The sequence below is a fragment of the Mobula birostris genome, chromosome 10 (assembly GCF_030028105.1).
Source record: "Mobula birostris isolate sMobBir1 chromosome 10, sMobBir1.hap1, whole genome shotgun sequence".
In the NCBI taxonomy this organism is placed as follows: domain Eukaryota; kingdom Metazoa; phylum Chordata; class Chondrichthyes; order Myliobatiformes; family Myliobatidae; genus Mobula; species Mobula birostris.
Window position 1 is genome coordinate 65,267,724 of NC_092379.1, and position 25,105 is coordinate 65,292,828.

Genomic DNA, 25,105 nt, shown 5'->3' on the forward strand with positions numbered 1-25,105 from the left:
GGACTCAATTGACTCCACTTCACACCAAGCTCACCAATTAAAGTGTCGCGCAGGATTGAAATCAACGAGAATGAGAGTGGAAGGCTGTCTGTCTGTGTTTGACCAGTCTCCCTATCCCTCTCACTTACTGCTGCCAGAGGAAGATATGGTTTGGACTTGTTTAGAACCGCTGCAGTTCATGTTAAATGTGTTTCTGGTTTTCGGTTACTCCTCTTTTATTGCCATTTTGTGTCATTTTGAATGGAGCAGTTGGGTTCTGTGGCCCTGCAGTCAACAAACAACACAGTACTGAACTGTACTGAATATTCCTAGACTGTTTCGAGGCTCTGCAGTTTGACGTTTAAAATCCTGTGTGTTATTTGCTTGTTTTTTACAGTTTGTTTGATTTAGTTTTTTTTTCTGCGTTGTGTGTTTCGAGGCAGTCTGCAGGAAGACAAATCTCAGGGTTGTATACCATGTACATACTTTGACAATAAATGTACTTTGACACTAGACCACTGGTATACTAAGATAAGGAATGCCTCCTGTTCCATGCCCAGACCACATTTCCGTAAATCTGATCACTTAGCTGACCTCTTTCTTGCATACAGGCAGGGGCTAAAGAGCAAAGCATCAGAGATTAGGGCAACAAAGATGTGGTCACAGAAGGCAGAGGAGCAGCTGTAGGATTGCTTTGAGTTGGTGGACTGGGTCGTATTCAAGGTTTTGTCTGTGAATCTGAATGAAAGCACTATGGTTGTCACAGACTTTATTGAAACAGTTGTAGGCAAGTCAGTCTCCACAAAATCATTCAGAGTCTTCCCCAACCAGAAGCCCTGGCTGAACCATGAGTTCCACAATCTGCTGAGGGCCTGGTCAGAGACATTCAAGTCTGGTCACCAAGAAAAGTTACAAGTCATCAGGTACAATCTCTGGAAAGCTATCTCACGGGCAAAGTGGCAATTCTGACTAAACTTGAATCAATGAAGGATGCTGGACAGTTGTGGCAGGGCTTGAATACTATCATCTCTTATAAGGTTAAATCAAGGAACATAAACGACAACAGGGCTTTGTTTCCAGATGAACTCAAACGCTTTCTGTGTTCACTTTTGACTGTCAAAACATGGAGGAGCCATCACAAAACCCTGTAGACCCCTGATGGTCTTGTGATTTCAGCCTCTGAGGCCGACATGCAAGCATCCTTCAGGAGAGTGAACCCACAGAAAGCATCCGGCCCAGATGGGGTACCTGACCAAGTACCGAAGATCTGTGTTGATTAACTGGCTGGAGTGTTCTGAGATATTTAACCTCATGGTTTGTCATTGCGAGTTGCATATCAACTCCTGCCTGAGAAGTGACTGGATCCACTCCAATTTGCCTACCAAATCAACAGGTCCACAGCAGATGCTATCTCATTGGCTCTTCACTGAACCTGGAACATCTGGACAGCAAAGAGGCATACATCAGAATGTTCATTATTAACTACAGCTCAGCATTCAATATCATTCTCCCCTCAAAACTAATCGATAAGCTTCAAGATTTTGGCTTCAACACCTCCTTGTGCAAATGGTTCCTGGATTTCCCAATCAGTTTAGATTGAGAATGTCTACGCCACGATCTCCACCAGCACGGGTGCAGCACAAGGCAGTGTGCTTAACTCTCTACGCTTCTAGCTTTACGCTTATGACTGTGTGGCTAAGCACAGCTCCAATGCCATATTCAAGTTTGCTGACAACATGTCTGGCACAGGTTGAATCAAAAGTGGTGACAAATCAACATATTGGAGGGAGATTGAAAATCTGGCTAAAAGCTGTCACAGCAACGACCTCTCACTCAATGTCAGCCTCACCAGGGAGCTAATTATTATCTTCAGGGGGAGAAAACCAGAGGTCCATGAGCCAGTCCTCATCGGAGGATCAGAGATGGAGAGAGTCAGCAACTTTAAATTCTTCGGTGTTCATTTCAGAGGACCTGTCCTGGACCCAGCCTGTACTGTAAGTGCAATCAAGATAAAGTAAGGTAAAACTTTATTTATCCCAAAAGAAATTACTGTTTCAAGGTTGCTTAGTCAGAAATATATACTTTAAAATAAAAAAATGTGCATTGAAAAGTAATAGAGCAAAATAGAGATGTACAATGAGACCACATATACTTAAGGAGGAGGAGTTGTAGAGTGTTATAGCCACAGGGAGAAAGGATCTCCTGTGCCATTTAGTGGTACACCTCGGTGGAGTCAGTCGGATACTAAAGCTGCTCCTCTGTTTGTCCAGTATGTCGTGAGGGGTGAGAGGGGTTGTCCATAGCTTCTGCAGCATCAGCAGTGCCTCTACGTCCTTAGGAGTTTGCAGAGATTCTGTATGGCATCTAAAACTGCTAACTTCTATAGATGTGTAGTGGAGAGTATGTTGACTGGCTGCATCACAGCCTGGCATGGAAACACCATTGCCCTTGAACAGAAAATCCTGCAAAATGTAGTTGATACAGTCCAGTCCATCATGGGTAAAGCCCTCCCCACTACTAAGCACATCATTATGAACTGTTGTCACAGGAAAGAGCATCCATCATCAAGAAAACCCCACCCAATCGTGTTCTCACAGCTGCAATCCGGATGAAGGTACAAGAGCCTCAGGACCTGCACCACTAGTTTCAGGAACAGTTATTACCCCTCAATCATCAGGCTCTTGAGCCAAAGGGGATAACCTTACCCAAATTCACTTGCCCCATCACGGAAGTGTGCCCATAGCCTATGGATTTGCTTTCATGGACTCTCCATCAGCAGATGCTGGGAATCTGGTGAACTGGGCACACACAAGTTTCCATTTGTTTGATGTGGGGCTGACAACTTTGCACTTTGATCTGTGATGAAAGTACACATAAACTAAGATGTAGCTGTCCTGTGCTGGCACCAGTGAGATCAACAGTTGGTCTGCCACCTGTCTTCAGGAGAAAGAGAGATAAGGAAAACAATGCAGCAGCATTTGGAGATGTTAATGAAGAGATGGGAGAGCTGTCAAGATCAGCTCCTCTTTGAACCCTGACCTGTTTGAAGTGATGGACAGGCGATACCCCAGCAGGGGGATAAAAAGGGACAGGTTCGCTAAGGCAAGACACACACTACACCCCGAGGTAACGAGACCCTGGAGGCGGTGCATCTCCCACAAGTCGGTGGGAGTTTTTGGAGGGCTGTTCGCCGGACCAAGCCATAGACACACAGGGTGGAAGGGTATGATCGGCGGGAATCTGGTGTGCGTCCGCCCTTGCCTGGGTGCCAGGTTCACTGCGGAGAAACGATCGTATCTGGAAACGGAGGGGTCACAGTCGGGGACCTCAGAAGACATCACAAAGGGCTCGCCCGAAAGCTGACTGCGAGGAATATCGAAGGTCTGTGTGGAAGCCGTTTTTGAATATTCATTCGCTTTCTCTCTCTCTCTCCCACGGCAGTGATTACTGTGAACTGAACTGAACTCAATTGAACTGAACTTTGCGTCACTTTGAAACTGGTCATTTACCCCTAGACGACGATAGAGCTGATTGACCCTATTATCCTAGTTCTGTGTACATGTGTGTTTATCATTGCTGAACTGTTGCATTTATATCCTTACTATTAGAGTACCGTGTTGCTTATTTCTTTAATAAAACTTTCTTAGTTCCAGTAATCCAGACTCCAACTGAGTGATCCATTTCTGCTGGTTTGGCAACCCAGTTACGGGGTACGTAACGTAAGTGGGGTTCTCGTCCGTGATTTTGAATGCTAAATTTGGGACGGAGTAAATTGATTGGGTTAAAATTCCCGAAAGAAAGAAAAGGCAAACAGCAGAAATGGAGATTGAGGAATTTCTAAAGGCGCCAACCTTGGAGGCATTAGAGGATGCCAGGAAAGCAGAATTGGCAGCTGTGGCCAAACGGTTGAATCTTGTTGAGGGGAAGTCGACAATGAGGAGAGAGGAGATGCACAGAGCTATCGTAGAGCACTATGTATCTAAAGGTGTGTTTCCCCAAGGGGAGCTGGAGGTGGTGTCTATTGAAAAACCTGCTGGAGACGCGGTACAGGTGCAGCTTGAAAAACTGAGACTCGAGCACGAGTTCCGGGTACGGCAGTTAGAACACGAAGGGAAGCAGTTAGAAAGGCAGGAGAGAGAGAGACAGTTGGAGCAAGAAGAAAGGCAGTTGGAGTGAGAGGAGAAACAGAGGGAAAGGGAATTTGAGCTGGAGAAGTTAAAGATAAGGGCAGTGCAGGGGCCCGTGCCGAACCAAGGTCGAGGGTTCCGGGCGACCCAGGAGGTTAGGCTGGTTCCCCCATTTGACGATACCGATGTGGATCGGTACTTTCTCCATTTCGAAAAAGTTGCTACAAGTCAGGACTGGCCGAGGGATAAGTGGGCTGTGAAGATGCCCAGAGGTATGAGGTGGTGAAAGAGGCTATCCTCAGAAATTATGAGTTGGTCCCGGAGGCATACCGGCAGAGGTTCCGGAATGCGAGGAAGCAGTGGGACCGCACGTATTTAGAGTTTGCCCATGAGATGCAGACATATTGTGAGTGTTGGTGTGCCTCGAAGGGGGTAGATTGGGATTATGACAGACTGCTACAGCTGATCCTGATTGAGCAGTTTAAAGGTTGTGTCCCTGAGGGTATGAGACCCTACCTAGATGAGAAAGAGGCAGCCACATTAGCCGCAACTGCTAAGTTAGCGGATGAGTACGCGTTGACGCATAGAAGGAAGTTTGCCCCGATTAAAGGCTACCAGAAGGGTCGCCAGGACGGCGGGGAGAGTCCGCCAGAAAAGTCAGAAAGTAAGCCGGGGACTAGTGAGAAGGATAAGGTAAACCGGGAGCAGTCTGGTAGGAAGTCTCCTGGGGTCGTCTGTTATAATTGTGGGAAAGTCGGACACTTTGCGTCCAGGTGCTTTGCCCCAAAGAAGGAGACGGGAAAAGGAAAAACGGCGATTTTGACTGGCTGTATCGAGCTGGTAAACAAACCGCTAGGAGAGGAAAGGTCTGCCAAAGTTCAGGAAGGGCGCGAGAGGTTTACCTCGGCCGGATTGGTGTCAGTGAAGGAGGAGTTAAAACCAGTTCCAGTGCGGATCTGGAGAGACACGGGAGCGTGTCAGTCACTAATACTGAAGAGTGTATTAGAGTTTAGCTCAGAGACCCAGACTGGGGAGGTCAAGGTCAAAGGTATTGGGGAAGGGACAGAGGCAGTCCCTTTGCACCAGATACACCTACAAAGCAACCTGGTCTCTGGACCAGTCACGATCGGGGTGAGGCCCGAATTACCGATGAAAGGCGTGGAAATCTTGCTTGGTAATGACCTCGCCGGGGGAATTGTGTTCTCGACAGTGAGATTGACAGGTCAGCCTGCCAGCATTGAGGCCCCGCCCATGGACTCACAGGTTCATCCGGGGACTGCCGAAGTAAATTTAGCTGAGACATACCAGGAGGAGGTAGAAAGTGAAAAGAAGGAGTGTAGTGAAACAAGAGGTAGTGAGGGAGCTGAGACAGACTTAGCATTAGCCAGGAAGGAATTTGTGCAGGCGCAGGAGCGAGACGAGGGGCTGATGGTTTTGGCGGAGACAGCTCTCTCTGACGCAGAATTAAGAAGGGAGCCAGTAGGCTATTGTGTGGAGGAGGAAGTACTAAGGAAGAAAGGGAGACCAAGTACCGTACCCACAGATGAGGACTGGGGGGTGGTGCAAAAGAGTTATGGGGATGACATTTTTAACCTGGCCCACAACGTACCCCTCGGTGGACATTTTGAGGTGCTGGAGGATACAGTTGGTGGAATCATGAAAGAGGTTTACCGGCTGCACAGGAGGAAAGATGTTATTGATTATGGCAGACGCGAACTGAGATGGTCACAGGCTTTTGATATGTTAACGAACCTAGTCGGTGTTAGCGTGGAAATCAATGAAGCTAGGGTCCCCCTGATAAGAAAAAAGAACCATTTTGCAAAGATGAGTATGGTATCGACCAGATGGGAGAAGGCTATTGTTTTGGCCAGCTCTGCTGATAAGGTCTCTCCCTTAATCCCTGAACAAAGCGACTCTTTAGGAGAAGTAATTAATTAAAGTAATTAATTAAGTAATTAAACACGTGTGTTTGATTGTCCCGAGGCGATGCAAAGAACTGGGACGTTGGGTGGTGTTTGTTACGCTAGGGTAACCTAGTGAGCAAAAGCCCTATAGAATGAGTAATTCAGTGACGAAAGGGCTGACGAACACAGAGGTGTGTATTGGCGATGTAATACGGCTGTCTGAAGCCAGCTTGATAGTGAACCTTGAAAAAAATGAGTTCGGCCACACGAAGGTCACTTATCTGGGAATTGTGGTAACACAGGGGCAGCTGGCAGCGATGCAAGCTAAAGTGCGGGCTATCTCTGACATCCCAACCCCGACAGACAAGAGGGCCCTCAGAAGGCTCTTGGAGATGGTGGGGTACTGTAGGAAGTTTTGCAATAACTCTGCGGTTACTACCCCTCCCCCTCCTACTAAGCCCTTGCGAGAGAAAACTAAGTCGGGATGGGACGACCCTTGTTATTGTGGTCCGGGACAAAACCCAATGAGAGGTTACATTGACCGCAATTCATCAGTGTTTTTGGCCACTATGAAGTTTGCTAAGTTGGAGCCTGGTTTAAGGGGTTATTAATAACACATATAAAAGGAACAGAAAATGTGATTGCTGACTGTCTGTCAGGTGTTGACAACTTAAAATTCACTGTATTAGCCAAATAGCTGATAAAGATGTATATTTGTGTGTATCAAATAATGTATTCATGTTTGTAATTTTTACCCCGGTAAAAATCCTTAAAGGTGAGGGGTGTGACGAAAGTACACACAGACTAAGATGTTAACTGTCCTGTGCTGGCACCAGTGGGATCAGCAGTTGGTCTGCCACCTGTCTTCAGGAGAAAGAGAGATAAGGAAACCAATGGAGCAGCATTTGGAGATGTTAATGAAGAGACGGGAGAGCTGTCAAGACCGGCTCCTCTTTGAACCCTGAACTGTTTAAAGTGATGGACAGGCGATACCCCAGCAGGGGGATAAAAAAGGACAGGTTCGCTAAGGCAAGACACACACGACACCCTGGAAGCGGTGCGTCTCCCACAAGTCAGTGGGAGTTTTTGGAGGGCTGGTCGCGGGACCAAGCCATAGACGCACAGGGTGGAAAGGTACGATCGGTGGGAACCTGGTGTGCGTCCACCTTTGCCTGGGTGCCAGGTTCACCGCGGAGAAACGATCGTATCTGGAAACGGAGGGGTCACAGTTGGTGACCTCAGAAGACATCACAAAGGGCTCGCCCGAAAGCTGACTGCGAGGAATATCAAAGGTCTGTGTGGAAGCCGTTTTTGAATATTCATTCGCTTTCTCTCTCTCTCTCCCACGGCAGTGATTACTGTGAACTGAACTGAACTCAATTGAACTGAACTTTGCGTCACTTTGAAACTGGTCATTTACCCCTAGACAACGATAGAGCTTGATTGATCCTGTTATCTTAATTCTGTGTACATGTGTGTTTATCATTGCTGAACTGTTGCATTCATTATCCTTTTGATTAGAGTACTGTGTTGCTTGTTTCTTTAATAAAACTTTCTTAGTTCTAGTAATCCGGACTCCAACTGAGTGATCCATTTCTGCTGGTTTGGCAACCCAGTTACGGGGTACGTAACAGATCCTCCCCAGGAGGAAGGTGTTGTTACAAGGTTGTAAGGGAATTGCAATTTACTTACTCCCAGTATTGCTCACTTGGGCTCTGGTGAGGAACGTAGATTTCGGATCCATTGGAGCAAGTTTTATTGTTTCTCTGCAGCCATGTTGTATTAACAATTTCAGAATATCCGTTTTTCAGAGTGAGATTGCAGAGCAGATCTGGAAAACAGAGTGTGGGTTAGAAAAAGCATATAGTTTCATAGTCATAGAAAATTACAGAACATCTAGTGCATACTGAACAATTAAAGTTGCCTACTCCCATCGACCTGCACCAGGACTATAGCCCTCCCATTCCATGTGCTGATCCAAACTTCTCTTAAATATTGAAATTGAGCTGGCATGTGCCTCTTGAGCCAGCAGCTCATTGCACACTTTCACAATCCTCTGAGTGAAGAAGTTTCCCCTCATGTTCCTACTAAACTTTTCACTTTTAACTCGTAACCCATAACTTATAGTTGTAGTCCCATCCAACTTCTGTGGAAAAAAGCCTGCTTGCACTTACCCTATCTGTATCCCTCAAAATTTTATAAACTGCATAAAATTCTCTCTACAATCTTTTACGTTCCAAGGAATAAAGTCCTACCCTATTCAATTGTTCCTTATAAGTCAGGTACTCCAGTCCTGGCAACAACCTTGTAAATTTTCTCTAAACTCTTTCAATCTTATTTACATCTTTCCTGTAGGTAGGTAACTAATACTCCACACAATATTCCAGATTAGGGCTCACCAATGACTTATGGAACTTCAACATAACCTCCCATCTCACACTCCGTACTTGATTTGTGAAGGCCAATGTGCCAAAAGCTTTCTTTATGACTGTATCTACCTGTGCCATCATTTTCAATAAATGTTGGACCTGTATTCCCAGATCCCTTTGTTCTACGGCACTCCTCAGCGCCCTGCCATTCACTGTGAAAGACCGATACTGTTTGGACCTCATTGAGTGCAACACTTCACACTTGTCTGTATTAAGTTCCATCTGCCACTTTTCAGTCCACTTTTCCAGCTGATCCAGATTCCATTGCAAGATCTTATAGTCTTCCTCACTGTCAACTACACTCACAATCTTGGAGTCATCTGTAAATTTGCTGATCCAGTCAAACACATTATCGTCCAAATCATTGATACAGATGACAAACAACAATGGACCCAGCACCACTCCCTGCTTCACTCAATTAGTAACAGGTCTCCAGTCAGAGAGGCAACCATCTAATACCACTCTCTGGCTGCCCCACAAAGTCAACATCTCACCCAATTTACTACCTCATCTTGAATGCCAAGTGACTGAACCTTCTGGATCAACCTCCCTTACGGGACCTTGTCAAATGCTTTGTTAAGGTCCATGTAGGCAACACCCAGGCATTGCCTTCAGCAACTTTCCTGGAAACTTTCTCGAAAAACACAGTAAGATTGGTTAGACACGTCCTGTAACACTCAAAGCCATCCGACTATCCCTAATCAGTCAATGTCCATCCAAGTAATCATATATCCGGTCGCTTAGAATACCTTCCAATAACTTTTCCAATACTGAAGTCAAGTTCACGGGCCTATAATTTCTTGGTTTGTATTTAGAGCTTTTCTTAAACAGTGGAACATTAGCCTCCAAACCTCCGGTACCTGACCTATCACTAAATATTTAAATATCTTTGCCAGGGTCCCTGCAATTTCAGCACTTGCCTCCCACAGGGTCTGAGGAGACACCTTGTCAAGCTCTGGGGTGTACCCACCCTAATTTGCCCCAAGACAGCAAGCACTTGCTCCTCTGTAATCTGTATTGGGTCCATGACCTTGCTTGCTGCTTTGCCTCACTTGCAAAGAATCTGTGTCCATCTCCCGGGTAAATATAAATACAAAAAAAAAAATCACTTAAGATAGCCCCCATCTCTTTTTGCTTCATTATGATCTTCCAGAGGACCAGTTTTGTCCCTTGTTGTCTTTTCCCTCTTCACACATCTGTAAAACCTCTTAGGATTCTCCTTCATTCTGTCTGCTACATCAACACCATGCCTTCTTTTAGCCTCCTGATTTCTTTCTTAAGTGTTGTCTTGCATTTCCTATACTTCATAAGTACCTTGTTTGTTCCTATCTGCCTAGGCTTGCTATGCATCCCATTTTTTCTTAACCAGGACCTCAATATCTGTTGAAAACAAAGGTTTCCTTAATCTATTATATTTACTTTTTGTTCTGACTGGCACATACAAACTTTGTGGTCTTAAATTTTCACTTTTGAAGGCCTCCCACTTCTTTGCCAGAAAACAGCCTGTCTCAATCCACACTTGACAGATCATTACTACTACCATCAAAACTGGCCTTTCACCAGTTTCAAATCTCAACCCATAGAACAGACCTATCTTTTTGCTTATTTACTTTGAAACTAATGGCATTATGATTACTAGATGCAAAGTGTTACCCTACACAAACTTCCGTCACCTGCTGTCTCATTCCTAATACCAGATCAAATATCACACACTCTCGTTGGGACTTCTACATATTGATGAAGGAAGCTTTTCTGAACACATTTGACAAACTCTATCCCATCTAGCCCTTTTACAGTATGGGGGTCCCAGTCAATATGTGGAAAGTTAAAAATCACCTACTGTCACAACCCTATGTTTCTCAGGAGTCTATGATCTCACTACAAATTTGTTCCTCCAAATCCTGCAGATTTTGGGGTGGTCGATAGTATAGCCCCACTGATGTGGTCATACCTTTATTATTTCTCCAATAAAGCTTTGCTAGACAAGTTCTCCAGTCTGTTCTAACTGAGCACTGTCATGACATTTTCCCTGACTAGTAATACCACCCCACCTCCTTTAATCCCTCCCTCCCTATCATATCTAAAGCAATGGAACCCTGGAATATTAAGCAGACTTTCTTGCAACCAAGTCTCGTTAATGACCATAGTATCATAATTCTATGTGTTGATTCATGCCCTGAGCTCATCTGCCATTCCTACAATACTTCTTCCATTGAAATGTAAGCAGCTCAGAATATTAGTCACTCAAACTTTTGGTTCCTGAGGTCATAACGACATCTATCTTTACAGCCTCTCCACTGTCTGTTCTGGCAATCTGTTCCTATACCCCTTGCAACTCCAATTTAAACCCGCACAGCCTTCCCCCAGCATGTAGCACTGGCAAACCTTCCCTCTAGCAGATTAGTTCCCCTCCAGTTTAAATGCCAACCATCTCTTCTGTAAAGGTCCCACCTTCCTTACAAGAGAGCTCAATGATCCAAAATTCCAACACCCTCTCTCTTAACCAAAACTTTAGCTACGTGGTAAACTGTATGATCTTCCCATTTCTGGCCTCATAAGTAGCAATTCTGAGATCACAACCCTGGAGATCCTGTCCTTTAACTTCGCACCTAATTTCCTGAACCCACTTTATCACTCTCCTATCCATGTCATTGGTACCTACATGGACCACGACCTCTGGCTGTTCACCCTCCCACTTAAGAATGTTGGGGACTCAATCCAAGATGTCCTGGACCCTCGCACCAAGAAGGCAACATACCATCCTGGAATCTTGTTTTCATTCACAGGGCCTCCTTTTAGTCGATCCTTTCTGTTCCCCTAACTAACAAATCCACTAACATCACAGCCCACCTCCTCTCCCTTCTTCCCTTTCGAGAAACAAAGCCAGAGTCCTGACTGTTGTGACTTCCCTCTGCTAAGTCATCCCCTCCAGCAGTGTCCGAAGTGGTGTACCTGTTGTTGAGGGGGATGGTCACAGTGGTACTCTGCATTAGCTGTTTAACCCCTTTCCCCTTCCTAGCTGTCACCCAGTTTCCTGTGTCCTGCACCTTGGGTGCAATTGCCTCCCTATATGTCTAACCTATCACCTCTTAGTGACCCGAATGACCTGGAATGCATCCAGTTCCAGCTCCAACCCCTTAATGCTAGAAGCTGCAACTGGTTGTACTTCCTGCTGGTGTAGTCGTCAGGGACACTGGAGAGCTCCCTGCCTTCCCACATTCTGCAAGAGGAGCATACAGCTCTCCCACCTGGCATCTCTGGGAACAGATGTTTAATTTCCAGTGACATAATCAGGATTACTGTTGTCAAAGATTTTTTTTCCCCCAGGTGACTGAGAGTTCAGAAATATCAGACAGAGAGGGACTGACTGCGTACAGCACTCATAAAACAGTCAGCTCTGGTGACTACTCAACCTGTGATGGTTGACTTTCACTGAGTGCTTCTACAATGCCAGTATTCTGAATGTCATATCAAGGAATTAAAGGATAAATATTTCCTTCGGTGAGTTGCGATTGTCACAGAAAAACTTGGAATAATCAGAATAAGAATCAGGTTTAATATCGCCAGCTTATATTGTGAAATTTGTTGTCTTTGTGGCAGCAGTACAATACATAAGAACAGAAAAAGCTGTGACTTGCAGTAAATGTTACTAAATAAGTAGTGCAAAAACAGACTTAAAGTAGTAGTGAGGTAGTGTGCATGGGTTCAATGTCCATTCAGAAATCTGATAGCAGAGGGGAAGAAGCTGTTCCTGAATTGTTGAGTGTATGTCTTCAGGCTTCCGCACCTCCTCCCTTCTCAACAATGAGAAGTGAGCATGACCTGGGTAATGGGGATCCTTAATGCTGGACACCACCTTTTTGAGATATCACTCCTTGAAAATGTCCTGGATACTGTGGAGGCTAGTGCCCATGATGGAGCTGACAAACTTTACAACTCTCTGGAGCTAATTTTGATCCTGTGCAGTGTACCTCTACCCTCTATACTAGACAGTGATGCAGTCAGTTCGAATGCTGTCCACGGTATACAAGTAGAAATTTGCGAGTGTCTTTGCTGACGTACCAGATGTCCTCAAACTCCTAATGAAATATAGCCACTGTTGTGGCTTCTTTGTAACTACATTTGTGTGTTGAGCCGAGGATAGATCCATAGAGATGTTGACACCCAAGACCTTCAAATAGCTCATGTTTTCCACTTCTGATCACTCTAAGAGGACTGGTCTGTGTTCCCTCATCTTACCCTTTCTGAAGTCCAAAATCAGTTCTTTGGTCTTACTGTCACTGAGTGCAAGGTTGTTGCTGTGACACCACTCAGCTAGCTGATATCTCTCTCTCCTAGATGCCCTCTCATCACCATCTGAAATTCTGTCAACAATAGTCGAGCCATCAGCAAATTTATAGGTGGTATTTGAGCTGTGCCTAGCCACAAAGCCATGAACGTAGAGAGAGTAGAGCTGTGGGTTAAGCGTACTTCTCTGAGGTGCACCAGTGTTGATTGTCAGTGAGGTGGGGATGTTATGTCCAATCCACACAGGTTGTAGTCATCTGGTTAGAAAGTTGAGGATCCAGTTGGAGAGGGAGCTACAGAGACCCTGCTTCTGGAGTTTTTCAATCAGAACTGTAGGAATTATTGTGTTAAACGCTGAGCTGTAGTCAATAAACAGCATTCTGATCAAAGGCCATATGAAGAGCTAGTGAGATTGCATCCACTGTAAACCTATTGCAGCAATAGGCAAATTGCAGTGGGTCCAGATCCTTGCTGAGATAGGAGTTAATTCTAGCTATAATCAACCTGTCAAAGCACTTCATCACCATAGATGTGAGTGCTACTGGACAATTGTCGCTAAGGCAGCTCACCCTGCTCTTCCTGGGCACTGGTATACGGAGAAAGGAGGAAGTTTACATGATCCCCACAAGTTATCTACACAAACATTCAGTCATTATGCTTGTTCCGACTTTTTAAAAAGACAACCTTACATAGTCTTACATCATGAAACCCTTCAAGAACCTCATGAATAATTTTCCATCCAAATATCGTTCAAAGCCACAAATGGAATCAACTGCCTTTAAACTTTAAGATAAATTGTTAAAGGTTACAACGATTCTGCTTTAAACATTGTTATATGTCATGCTGAACTGAGAATGACAAGGGAGAATTAGAGAAGTCCAAAACTGTGGATGGCGTGCTGGACAAGAGTGAGACAGTGGAGCAAAGAATGTAAGTAGTTCAACAGTGGAACAGAGAGCTTGGAAAGTGAGAGGATGATGTCTGTAGATGAATTTTACTTACTTTGGTACAATGAATATCTCTTGTGTTTCATTCAAACACTGATTTTGATCCCCTTCAGAAGTTGTGATGTTAAAAAGAAAACATTTGAAATGTTTTGGTATTTGTTGACAGGCAAGTCTTTGTCCCCTGCTTCTGACTCACCCTGAATGGCCACCCATAATGCTTCTGAGGCTCAGATGGAGAAACACTGAGCAATTAAATGCAGCACACCTGATGGACTTTGGAAGATTTATGAGCAATCTGTTGGTGGTTCTGAAATTGCCCAGGCATATCTCCCAATGTAAGCAGATTTCCTACTGAAACACTAAGTCCCAGACCTATAAGATGTACTTCTAGTTGTAGAGGCTGTTGTATGAGATTTGGGGGTTGCACTGAGCTGCAATTAATGCTTGAGGTCAGAAAATGAGCACTGTATGAATAGTAATGTCATTAGGTGTCCCTTTTTTCCTGTGTGATGGTTTGCTTTGATCGTGTTTTTTAAGAACATGATTGAATCTGTGGTTCCTCCTGAGGGGTGCCATATTATTTTAAGGGTAATCACTTCCAGATAAAGTCAGTGTTTCATTACACCTCAAAAATGTCACTAATTGTCCGACATCTAGCCTTGTGAATGAAACAAAATGCAAGGGAAGGGCAAGACCGAAATGGCGTAGAAAGTCAGAAAGGGAAGGACTGAGAGTGGACTGGAATTCACTATAATTGACTGGACTTCTCAGTCAAAATGCCCAGAAAGAACATAATGCTACACATCAATGCCCACAGCGCTAGTCTGTCCAATGAAGTCATGCATCAACCACAGTTCTAATCAGTGTAAGATCTGTCATTTTATTCAGTCTAAATATCTTCATAGTTCAGACAGACAGATTGAAAGATTAACATTTGCTGTGGATTCATTACACAGCAGATGTGAACACAGTACCTCTGGGTGTCCTGCTGCAGGTTTCATCTGCTCCCCACCAGCTGAAGCAGTCTACCCATGGCAGAGGGGATTGGAAGGAGGCAAACAGGTAGAACAGGCTGTAGGCAATGATGCAGTTGTAGGCAAGGTTGGAACATGTGACCACAATCATCATGGTGATCCCCACACCTTTGCGCAGAACAGGGAACAAGATGTATTATAGACAATAGACAATAGACAATAGACAATAGGTGCAGGAGTAGGCCATTCGGCCCTTCGAGCCAGCACCACCATTCACTGTGGTCATGGCTGATCATCCACAATCAGTATCCAGTTCCTGCCTTATCCCCATAACCTTTGATTCCGCTATCTTTAAGAGTTCTATCCATTTCTTTCTTGAAAGCATCCAGAGACTTAGCCTCCACAGCCTTCTGGGGCACAGCATTCCATCTATCCACCACTCTCTGGGTGAAAAAGCTTTTCCTCAACCCTGTTCTAAATGGCCTACCCCTTATTCTTAAACTGTAGCCGCTGGTTCTGGGGTCACCCATCAGCGGGAACATGCTTCGTGCCTCCAGCGTGTCCAATTCCCAGGATGGCGGGACTGTCACATGTCGAAAGATTGGAGCGACTGGGCTTGTATACTCTGGAATTTAGAAGGCTGAGAGGGGATCTTATTGAAACATATACTTTTCAAAGGTTTAGCCATGAATGATAAACATGCTTTGCCTCGTGAGTAAGCAGGTAGTAACCATTAAATGACAGAGGCATGATGGAGAGTAAAAACATTTCCTTCCTAAGGCTGTGAGAACACTATCCTGTTTTCCCAAGACTGACTGTTCCTTTGAGTTACATCTGCTCTTCAGTCTTTAGATTAAGCAGCACACTAACACCCACACATTTTGTCCAATGAATTAATTTATGCTCTTTTCCACTCCAGGAACACACCAAATAATTGAGAGACACTGAACTCCCTCTTCAAATGTACTTTTACAGACACTATTTATACAAATTGTTCAATCTCTCCGACCATCTATCAGCAGCCCAATTACAACATTTAATTAAAGCAAATGATATTGCCAGGACTCTTGCCTCCATCAACAATTTATTGTTCATGTCTCTCCAGAGACCTGAACACATAATCCAGGTTGAGAGAAGGCTGCACTGTCACCACCTTTGGGATGAGATGTGCTTTGGATGCATTCAGAACACAAAACACATAATAAGTTGAAAGTTATTTGCCTCTAGCAATCTTGTCTACTGAATATCTAGCTTAGAAAAGTACAAACCTCATTTTGAATTACTGAATGCCCTTCCATTTGCTGTAAATACCCTATTCCTATTTGACTTTGCAAAATGCATCATGTTGCATGTGTCAGGCTTAAATTTCACCTTCCAAAGTTTCACCATTCTTTTCATCTGATTGATATGCTGTTCATATTAACTTTTGTCAAGTTAGCTGTGATATTGAAAATTTCAAAACAACCTTGTAGTATTGGTACAGCTTTCCACACAGCGATACAGCCACAGCTAGCAAACTGTCCAAAGGCTGATTCCAAGAAAAACACTGGCATACCAGTAAGTGCCAGCATGAGTGTGTACGGAATGAGAAAAGCACCTGGAAGACACAAAGAGGAATTTTAATGGAGAGTAAAAGCACTCAACGTGATAAGAAAGGAAACAAGCTGAACCCTCCTATTTACATTCACTGGTTGGGTCCATTTCTGTCCAGTTGCTAACGTGACTGTCTATTACTTCATTTGGCTAACCTGCAATATCTGTCTCTGGAGAATGATTTCTCTATCAATCATTCATTTGCTTGTTTGTCTATCATCTACTATCGATTTATCATTACATTTTTCTCTCTCTCTCTCTTTTCAGCTTTGTTTTCAATCTATGCCAAAAGAGAAAATAATATATATATTTTATTTAGAAATACAGGATAGAATGGGCCCTTCTGGCCCAACAAACTACACCACCCAGAAACCCACCTACTTAACCATAGCCAAATCATGGGACAATATACAATGATCAAATAACCTACTAACCGGTATGCCGTTGAACTGTGGAAACTGAAACACCTGGGGGAACCCATGCACCTACAGGGAGGTCGTACACGCCACTTGTGGATGGCATCGTAATTGAACTTTGAACTCCGATGCCCTAAGCTGCAGTAGCATCACACTAACTACTATGTTACCGCAGCATCCTCATTTCGCTCTCAGACCCAATAACTCTGTGTCTCTTCCTCCAGATATTGTTTACAAATAAATGTATTGATTTGTTTTTGCCTTTCTCTCCAGTGTTCTATGGATTCTCTAAAGTACCTCCTCCATTTCTGTACACCAGGTAAGGGAATCTCCAAACATTGCCAAGACCCACAGCACAGCCGATCACTGACAACAGGTAGTCTGTCTTTGAGGACCAGTTGCTTCGCTCCACGTTCTCTTCTCTTTCAGCCACATGCCCAATGGGAGCAGCCTGGGGGAGAGAGATACAATAGCAACCTGTTTAGACTTTATCAGATGACAACTCAGTCACAGGTCAATTTACAGAAACAATGATCCAAAAACACGCACCAAATATATCTGAAGGTGCCAAAAACATGAAATGAAAACAGAAACAGCTAGAGATACTCCCTAGGTGAATCTGCGTTTATGGAAGGAGAAACCTGGTTGCTGTTTTAAGTCAAGATATGAGAAAGGGGAAAGTGGTAAGAGTTGCCAAAGGAAAGATTGTGATAGTTCAAGGTAGGAGTGGTCTAATGACAAGAAGGTTCCAGAAAATATGCTTGTGGTTGTTGTGGTTTCCCTTCTACCGTCATCAATGATGCCCTCACCTGCATCTCCTCCGTTTCACGCACTGTGGCCCTCACCCCATCCTTCCGCCACCACAACAGGGACAGAGTTCCCCCTGTCCTCACCTACCACCCCACCAGCCTCCGGATCCAGCACATTATCCTCCGCAACTTACGCCACTTTCAACAGGGGCCAACACTAAGCACATCTTTCCCTCTTCACCCCCCTCCGCTTTCTGCAGGGATCAGTCCCTCCGCGACTCCCTTATCCACAATCCCTCCCCACGGAGCTCCCACCCGGCACTTATCCCTGTAAGCGTAAGTGCTACACCTGTCCCTACACCTCCTCTCTTGCCACTATTCAGGGCCCCAAACAGGTGAGACAACGCTTCACTTGTGAGTCTGTTGGGGTCACCTATTGCATTCGGTGCTCCCGGTGCGGCCTCCTCTACATCGGTGAAACCCAATGCAGATTGGGGGACCGCTCCGTCGAGCACCTCCGCTCCGCCTGCCACAACAGACAGGATCTCCCAGTAGCCACCCACTTCAACTCTGCTTCCCGCTCCCATTCGGATATGTCCATACATGGCCTCCTCTACTGCCATGATGAGGCTAAATTCAGGTTGGAGGAGCAACACCTCATATACTGTCTAGGTAGTCTTCAGCCCGTTGTGTATAAACATAGAATTCTCCAACTTCCGGTAATTCCCTCCCCTCCCTTCCTCTATCCCTATTTCACTCTACCCCCTCCCCCAGCTGCCTATCACCTCCTTCATGGTTCTGCCTCCTTCTACTACCCATTGTGTTTTCCCCTATTCCTTCTTCACCTTTCCTGCCTATCCCCTCCCTGTTTCCCCTCCCTCACCCCTTTATCTTTCCCCTTACTGGTTTTTCACCTGGAACCGACCAGCCTTCTCCTTCCCACCCTCCCCCCACCTTCTTTATAGGGCCTCTGCCCCTTCCCTCTTCAGTCCTGATGAAGGGTTCTGGCCCAAACCGTTGGCTGATCGTTTCCACGGATGCTGCCCGACCTGCTGAGTTCCTCCAGCGTGTTGTGAGTGTTCCAGAAAATAGGCTGGTGTGGAGGAAGGTAAAGCAAGGATCAGAAAAAATATATAGTAAATAGGACATGCTCATTGTCCAATTGATTCAACTCAGAGTTGAGCTTGAAAGACAGGAAATTCTGCTTACATTGATTTTAACTGGAATGAGGTCACGCTTGAAGTTGAATGGAGATACACTGCAGAGCAATCACCCTTTCTGTGTTTATGTTCCAAATGTAGAGGGCAGCCAGACTGTAAGTATCAAAATGGAGATGCAAGAGACTGCAGATGCTGAAATCTTGTGAAAGATGGGAGTCAAGGAGGATTGGGAATTCAGGAAACCTGTATTGTTCTTCATTCACCAGCAATGAGCTGTCAGTTTGAACAGACTCCACTGAGAACCTTCACAATACATAACCAAAATGCACAGATTACCACCATTTCCTTGAAATCTCCTGTCTTCTTTGGTCAAATACTTACCTTAACTTTTGGAGCTTGTGTTCGATAATCATGGACAGATAATGTCAATACTCTCTCATCCATTCTTGAGCAATGACGAATGATTCTTTTGTATGTTCACGGGTTTGTGAGGAGGTTACTTTGTTCTATTTTCTTTAAACTTTGTTCTCTCTGGATCCTCATTAAAGATGATTCATTTCCATTCCAGGGAACACCTCTTCCATAGTCCGAGGCCCTCGCCTAACATTGGTCAAGGAAAGCAATTTTTAGTTAAATGAATGATTTGATTGAAGGTCCAGCAGTTTTTATGCTGCTAACTCATTTATAAATTAAAGATTTTTTTTTCAGGAGCTTAATTTTAATTTTGAAGCAATGATGGTCAAGGTTTACTACTATGTACTACAAGTTTAATTTTTAAACCAGGAGCTCCGGGATGCTGCTATATGCGGCACAACCTAATTGTGTAATCCACCTATATTCAAGTGGAATTAGCAATATGTTTAATAATTTACTTTATATTATAGGCCAAATGATAATCCAGAAACTCTATCAAACTATTCATTAATTTTAAACCAACCTTCCACCTATAAAGAGTGGTGGTACTATGCCTTGGATTATTGATCTAATACCCAAAATTTCAAGGAATTGCCCGAACATGTTGCAAAAACAGACCATATCCTATCCAACTTGTGTATGTTTAAGTTCTTTCACCTGTGACCCTCAGGCTCAGCCAGCATGTGTTCGTCTAAGGGAAATCTCGTTTGTGTGGATGCTGCGTGATGTGTTGCCCAGTTACAAATCTGCACCGCAAAATAGCAGACAGTACACCATATGCAATTAACTGATTGAACTTTATAAATCTTAATTGGAGTATAGGGTTAGTAAAGGAAATAAAAAGACCAAGGGCCAATTTTAAGAAAAAAGTCAAAAGTGTACGTTGGAGCTCACAAATACGGTCATTCATCAACCATTGACCTCCTCTGAGCGTCGCCAACCTTCAGACCCTTGCTCTCGGTCCACTCAGTCCGGTGGTCTACCAGCTTTCTCCACATACGTCTTCCTTCTTCTCCTCTCACTGACTAAAGACCGCAAAAATCTCTTTTCCAGACTCACAAGAGCAACAGCATTCCAAACCCCATTATCTCTAGTCATAACCCAAACATTGCTGCTACAGAGAAACCATTACATTAGCAGTGAAACCTTACAGCATGTTACACTCTCCCCCCACCAAATTTTGTCCTGTCCTCATGAAGTTGAGATAATTTGTCAAGCCTTCCTGCAAAACACAAAGCCCAATCCAGGTGCAAAAGACTGTGACATAGCTCCCCGACATAGTAGGGGTCACATTCTGTTCCCCTGGTGCTACGTCGGCCAACCTATCCAGTAGTCTCCTAGTTCTCTGAGGCCTCCGCACCCCATCATCCAACTCTTTAGGTTCCGACACTACTGGGATACTTCCGGTCTACCTGGCGAGGCCTCCTCTGACCTATCACTCGTACCCACCTGCAACTCAGACACTTCTGTCCCAAGCCCCGCTTCTTCCCCGGCAGAGTCCCACTGCAACCCTGGCTGTCCACAGATAGCCCCCCACCACTTCACCGACTCAATGGGAAAGGGGCCAGGAATCTCTTCCTCAATCAGTTGGGAGTTAGCAAAAGGCAGCATATACCACACATCCAGGTCCTCATCCTCCAAATCAGTTTCCCTCTCAGGGGTGGGGGCCGACCTAACCTCACCTGTTGGGAGCCCGGTAGTCACCCCACATTTCCGAAGAGTCCCCTTACTAGTGTAAGGGGTTTCTTCTTTTATGCTACTGCTAAGGCTAATAAAAATGACCCCTTTGTTATGTTATATTAAAAATGGCTTGTCTGTGATGTTAACTGCTGAGACAGTGATTCTCTCTAGCAGCTTGTTTGGGTTATAATTACTGATAATGAGATTTGTATTCATTTGCTAACCAATCGAGATAGATGTTATTCTTTCCTGTGTGTCTGTAAGCTGTTTTCGTGGGTTTTGGGGAGAAGGCGCAATGGGGACAGAGAGAGGAGACGCGATGCTATAAGCTGGGTGATGGAACACACCCTGAGTGGGAGTCCGAGGCCCAGGGTCTTCAGCAAGGAGAGGAGATGAGGACAGACTCGTGTGGAACGTTTGGTCGACCACCAAGGGTGGTTCCATTCGTGGGTCGGTGGAGTTCCGAGGACATCGACTGGAGAAAAGGAGACCTGGTTCTGTAAGAGCTCTAACGATGTGTGCATAAACTGGTTAATAATAATGGCGCCCTTTTCTTTTAACAGTTAAACAGTTCTTATTTTGTTCCTTTACTATCTACATAGTCAAAGTATGAGTTATCAAGTAATCACATATGGTGTGTACTGTCTGTAATTTGGCGTGGTGGGGTACATCACACAGCATCCACACAAACTCGATTACCCAGTTTGGCAGGGCTGAAGGCTGCTCTCCCTAGATGAAAACGAGCTGAGCGAGCCTGGGGCTTACCGGGGGCTACATTGTGGGGGCTCGTCCGGGATTGGATTCTGTGTAATCGCCCTCTTTAAATTATGCATGCTGCAGGGACGGAAAGCTGGTGTGCCTCTGTGGGATTGCAGGTTATTACTGCATGCATGTTGGGTGGGGTGGCTGTTGGTACCCCGGAAGTCTTTGTTCGAGTTCAGACTAGCGCTGACGGAATGGTGGTGTGACTGCCAGTATCTATTGATGCCCCAGGTGAGGCAGAGCCATGAGCTGTCCATACTGTTAGGAGAGAGAGGAAGGAGTGGTCTGATTCGGAGGTAGTGTCTGCGAATAAATGTTCCAGCTATGGCAGGCTTCGCCCGGTGTTTGGAATAATGGCTACCCCTAAAGGGGCGGAGGCGTGGGTGGAACTGACCTCTCAGTTGTTAGATGAGTGGCAGTGCGCGGTAGAGGGAAAGTGACAGAGATTGGTTGGAAGTTCGGATAGGCAGGCTGCTGATGGTGTTAGAACTGTCAGGGTCAATTACCCCGTAGTGACAGCTGCCAGTTATCTGAAAGCAGGGGAAAATGCGTTTGGTGCGACTGGTAGTAAAATGCAGCACCTCGGGGGGGAGCTTTCCATACCTGTGTCAGGAGATTTGTGGAAAGTTTTCAGGGTATCTTCTCTGGCTAGGAGGGCAGATAAATTGCTTGCAGTGCCAGGGGGATCAGCCCCTCCTTCAGTTGTTCAGCTGATCAGAGAGGTGTCGGGAAACTTAGTGGAGGCCCAGTGGGGGAACAGCTTGAGGTCTCTGGGGGAGCACATTCCCAGCAATGTACCAAGGAACTCCAGGAAGAAAAAGACCCTATTTCTGAGGGCTTAGGGGGACCACGCCCCCGTGTGTCATTACGGATGGAGGGGAGCTATGCTAAAGCCATCCTTGACACTGGGGCGCAGGTCAAGGTGTTGTACAGTTCATTTTAGAACTGGTTTCTGAAGCATTTACCCGTGACAACATTAAGGGCACTGGAGATTAGGGGTACCAGTGCCAGTGATTATCCATACAACAGTCATTGGTCACTGAAACTGGAGTTCTCGGAGGCCAAGGTCGGGGTGTCAGAGGGTCATGAATCGTTAGTGCTGATTTGTCCGGACACTGTTGAGACGGGCAACATTTCGATTCTGGAGGGGACCAACAACCCGCTGATGAGGAGGCACATGGGGGCCTGCCAGGAGGAGGCAGGTGAGAGCTGTTTGAGGACATTGTCTGTGCACCCAGTGTTTCAAGCTGCTTGTGAGGACGTGTGTAGCAGCACTGGGCCGGTACCAAATTTAAACGAGACCCGATTATGGTACGGCCTGGGGGAAGTATCTGAGGGTGAGACCCTCTTGGTAGACGCTCCGAAATACCACAAGGGAGGGGAGCTGACTGCTGAAGACACCTCAGTGAGAGAGAAGTCGCAGTAACTGGCCCCTGCAGCTGTGAAAAACTTAAGCAGCGTGTGTGTGGATTATAAGACTGAACAGGCACACTGTCATTGACCAGAATATGGTCCTGAGGGCCGAAGACGTGATGGTCTGCCTGAGTGGGGCGACGTGGTTTAATGTGCTGGATCTGAGGAGTGGATGTTGCCAGATGCCGATGAGTGAGGCCAACAAAGAGAAGACAGCCATTATAGGTCCCCTGGGATTCTTCCGGTCCGAAAAGATGCCACAGGGCATATCCGGAGCCCTTGCAACCTTCCTGTGGGGCATGAGGAAGACCATGGAGGATGTGGACTTGTTTGGAGTTTTGGTGTATTTGAATGATCTCCTAGCATTGAGATTCACCTTGGAAGACTATGAAGCGAGGCGAGTGAGGGATCCCAGGCGTTACTACTTTTAACAAAGTAAAACTTTCTTTGGATGAGTGCGGGTCTGGAGAAAGACACAGCTCTTGAGTGAGGAGATTTGCACTGTTGAACTGAAAGCTTAGAAGTGCAGGCTGGAGACTGAGTGCTGCAAATTTGGGACAACCATTGAAGAATTGGAGCCCACGCTCATCAAAGTCGAGACGGGGAAATGGAATTCCGAGCTGAAACTGCAGTCATTTACTGATGAATTAATCCAGAGAGACGAAACAATGACCAACCTTCGAAAGGATAAGCAGAAACTCAAGACATCGATCCAAAACAGATTGGAAGAAGCTGGTCGTGTAATTGTGTCCCAGATGGAGATGGACATGAAGCGTGAGTCAGAACTGCTGAGACTGGGGCGAGAGTTGGAGGAGTCAGAGAAGAAGCTGACGTCTCGACTACAGGAGGCTGAAGAGGCTGCACAGGCAGCCCAGGCTAAGTGCTTCAGTTTGGAGAAAATCAAACAGCAGGTACCGATCGAGGAAATGGGGAAGAATACGGATTCGAAGGATGATGTGCTGGATGTGTGGTACATGCTGCCTTTTGCTAACTTCCCGTTGCTGGATGAAGAGACTCTTGGCCCTTCTCCCACTGAGTCAGGCGTAGTGAGGAGGGTTATCTGTGGGCAGCCTGGGTTACAACAGGACTCTGAAGGAAAAGAAGCGGAGCCCCGGACACATGACAGGGGGCTCCGAGTTGCAGTGGGGGCATGAGTAAGAGATTGAGAGGATATTTGGCAAGCAGACCCGCGGTATCCCCAGTAGTATCCGAGCCTGAAGGGTTTAGGTGAGGGGGTACGGAAGTCTCAGAGGATTAGGAAGCTCCCAGATACTTTGGCCTATGTAGCACCTGAGGAACAGGGTGTAAGGTCCACTGTTTGGGGAGCAATGCCACTGCTTGTACCTGGATTGGGTTTTTGTGTCTGCAGGAAGAGTTGATGAGTTATTTAGAAGTCATGAGGACATGACTAAATTTGCTGGGGGAAGAGTGTAAGGGGTTTCTGCTTTTATATTACTGCTAAGGCTAATAAAATGGCTTCTTTGTTATGTTATAATAAAGTGACTTCTCTGTACTGTTAACTGCTGAGACAGTGGTTCTCTATAGCAGTTTGACTGGTTATAATTACTGATAATGAGAATTGTGTTCATTTGCTAACCAATTGGGATAGATGTTAACAAGAGGAATTCTGCAGACGCTGGAAATTCAACCAATACGCATCAAAGTTGCTGGTGAACGCAGCAGGCCAGGCAGCATCTCTAGAAAGAGGTAGAGTCCGTTTTGGGCCGAGACCCTTTGTCAGGACTAACTGAAAAAAGAACTAGTAAAAGCTTTGAAAGTGGGAAGAGGAGGGGGAGATCCAAAATGATAGCAGAAGACAGGAGGGGGAGGGATGGAGCCAAGAGCTGGACAGGTGATTGGCAAAAGGGATATGAGAGGATCATGGGACAGGAGACCCAGGGAGAAGGAAAAGGGGGAGGGGGGAGAAAGGCCAGAGGATGGGCAAGGGGTATAGTGAGAGGGACAGAAGGAGACAAAGGAGAGAGAGAAAAAGAATGTGTGTAAATAAATAAATAAATAAATAACGAATGGGGTACAAGGGGGAGGTGGGGCATTAGCGAAAGTTTGAGAAGCCAATGTTCATGCCATCAGGTTGGAGGCTATCCAGACGGAATATAAGGTGTTGTTCCTCCAACCTGAGTGTGGCTTCATCTTTACAGTAGAGGAGGCCGTGGATAGACATAACAGAATGGTAATGGGACGTGGAATTAAAATGTGTGGCCACTGGGAGATCCTTCCTCCAACCTGATGGCATGAACATTGACTTCTCAA

The 25,105-nt window shown here is 45.5% G+C and overlaps 1 protein-coding gene across 4 annotated transcripts in view; it reads right to left on the minus strand.

The window, feature by feature from the left end:
- The window catches only part of LOC140204076 (sodium- and chloride-dependent neutral and basic amino acid transporter B(0+)-like), a 65,199-nt gene extending 46,020 nt beyond the window's left edge, over positions 1 to 19,179 (minus strand). For all 4 annotated transcript variants that reach the window (XR_011887516.1, XM_072270380.1, XM_072270379.1 and 1 more), the window contains exons 1-5: positions 18,947 to 19,179; positions 16,954 to 17,107; positions 16,113 to 16,244; positions 14,648 to 14,815; positions 7,703 to 7,841 (exon numbers count right to left, since the gene is read on the minus strand). Coding sequence is in view for 3 of the 4 variants with exons in the window: in XM_072270380.1 (XP_072126481.1) it covers positions 7,703 to 7,841; positions 14,648 to 14,815; positions 16,113 to 16,244; positions 16,954 to 17,107; positions 18,947 to 19,009 (656 nt within the window). In the remaining variant the exon portion in view is untranslated. The remainder of the gene's footprint in view (positions 1 to 7,702; positions 7,842 to 14,647; positions 14,816 to 16,112; positions 16,245 to 16,953; positions 17,108 to 18,946) is intronic.
- Positions 19,180 to 25,105: the final 5,926 nt, after the last annotated feature.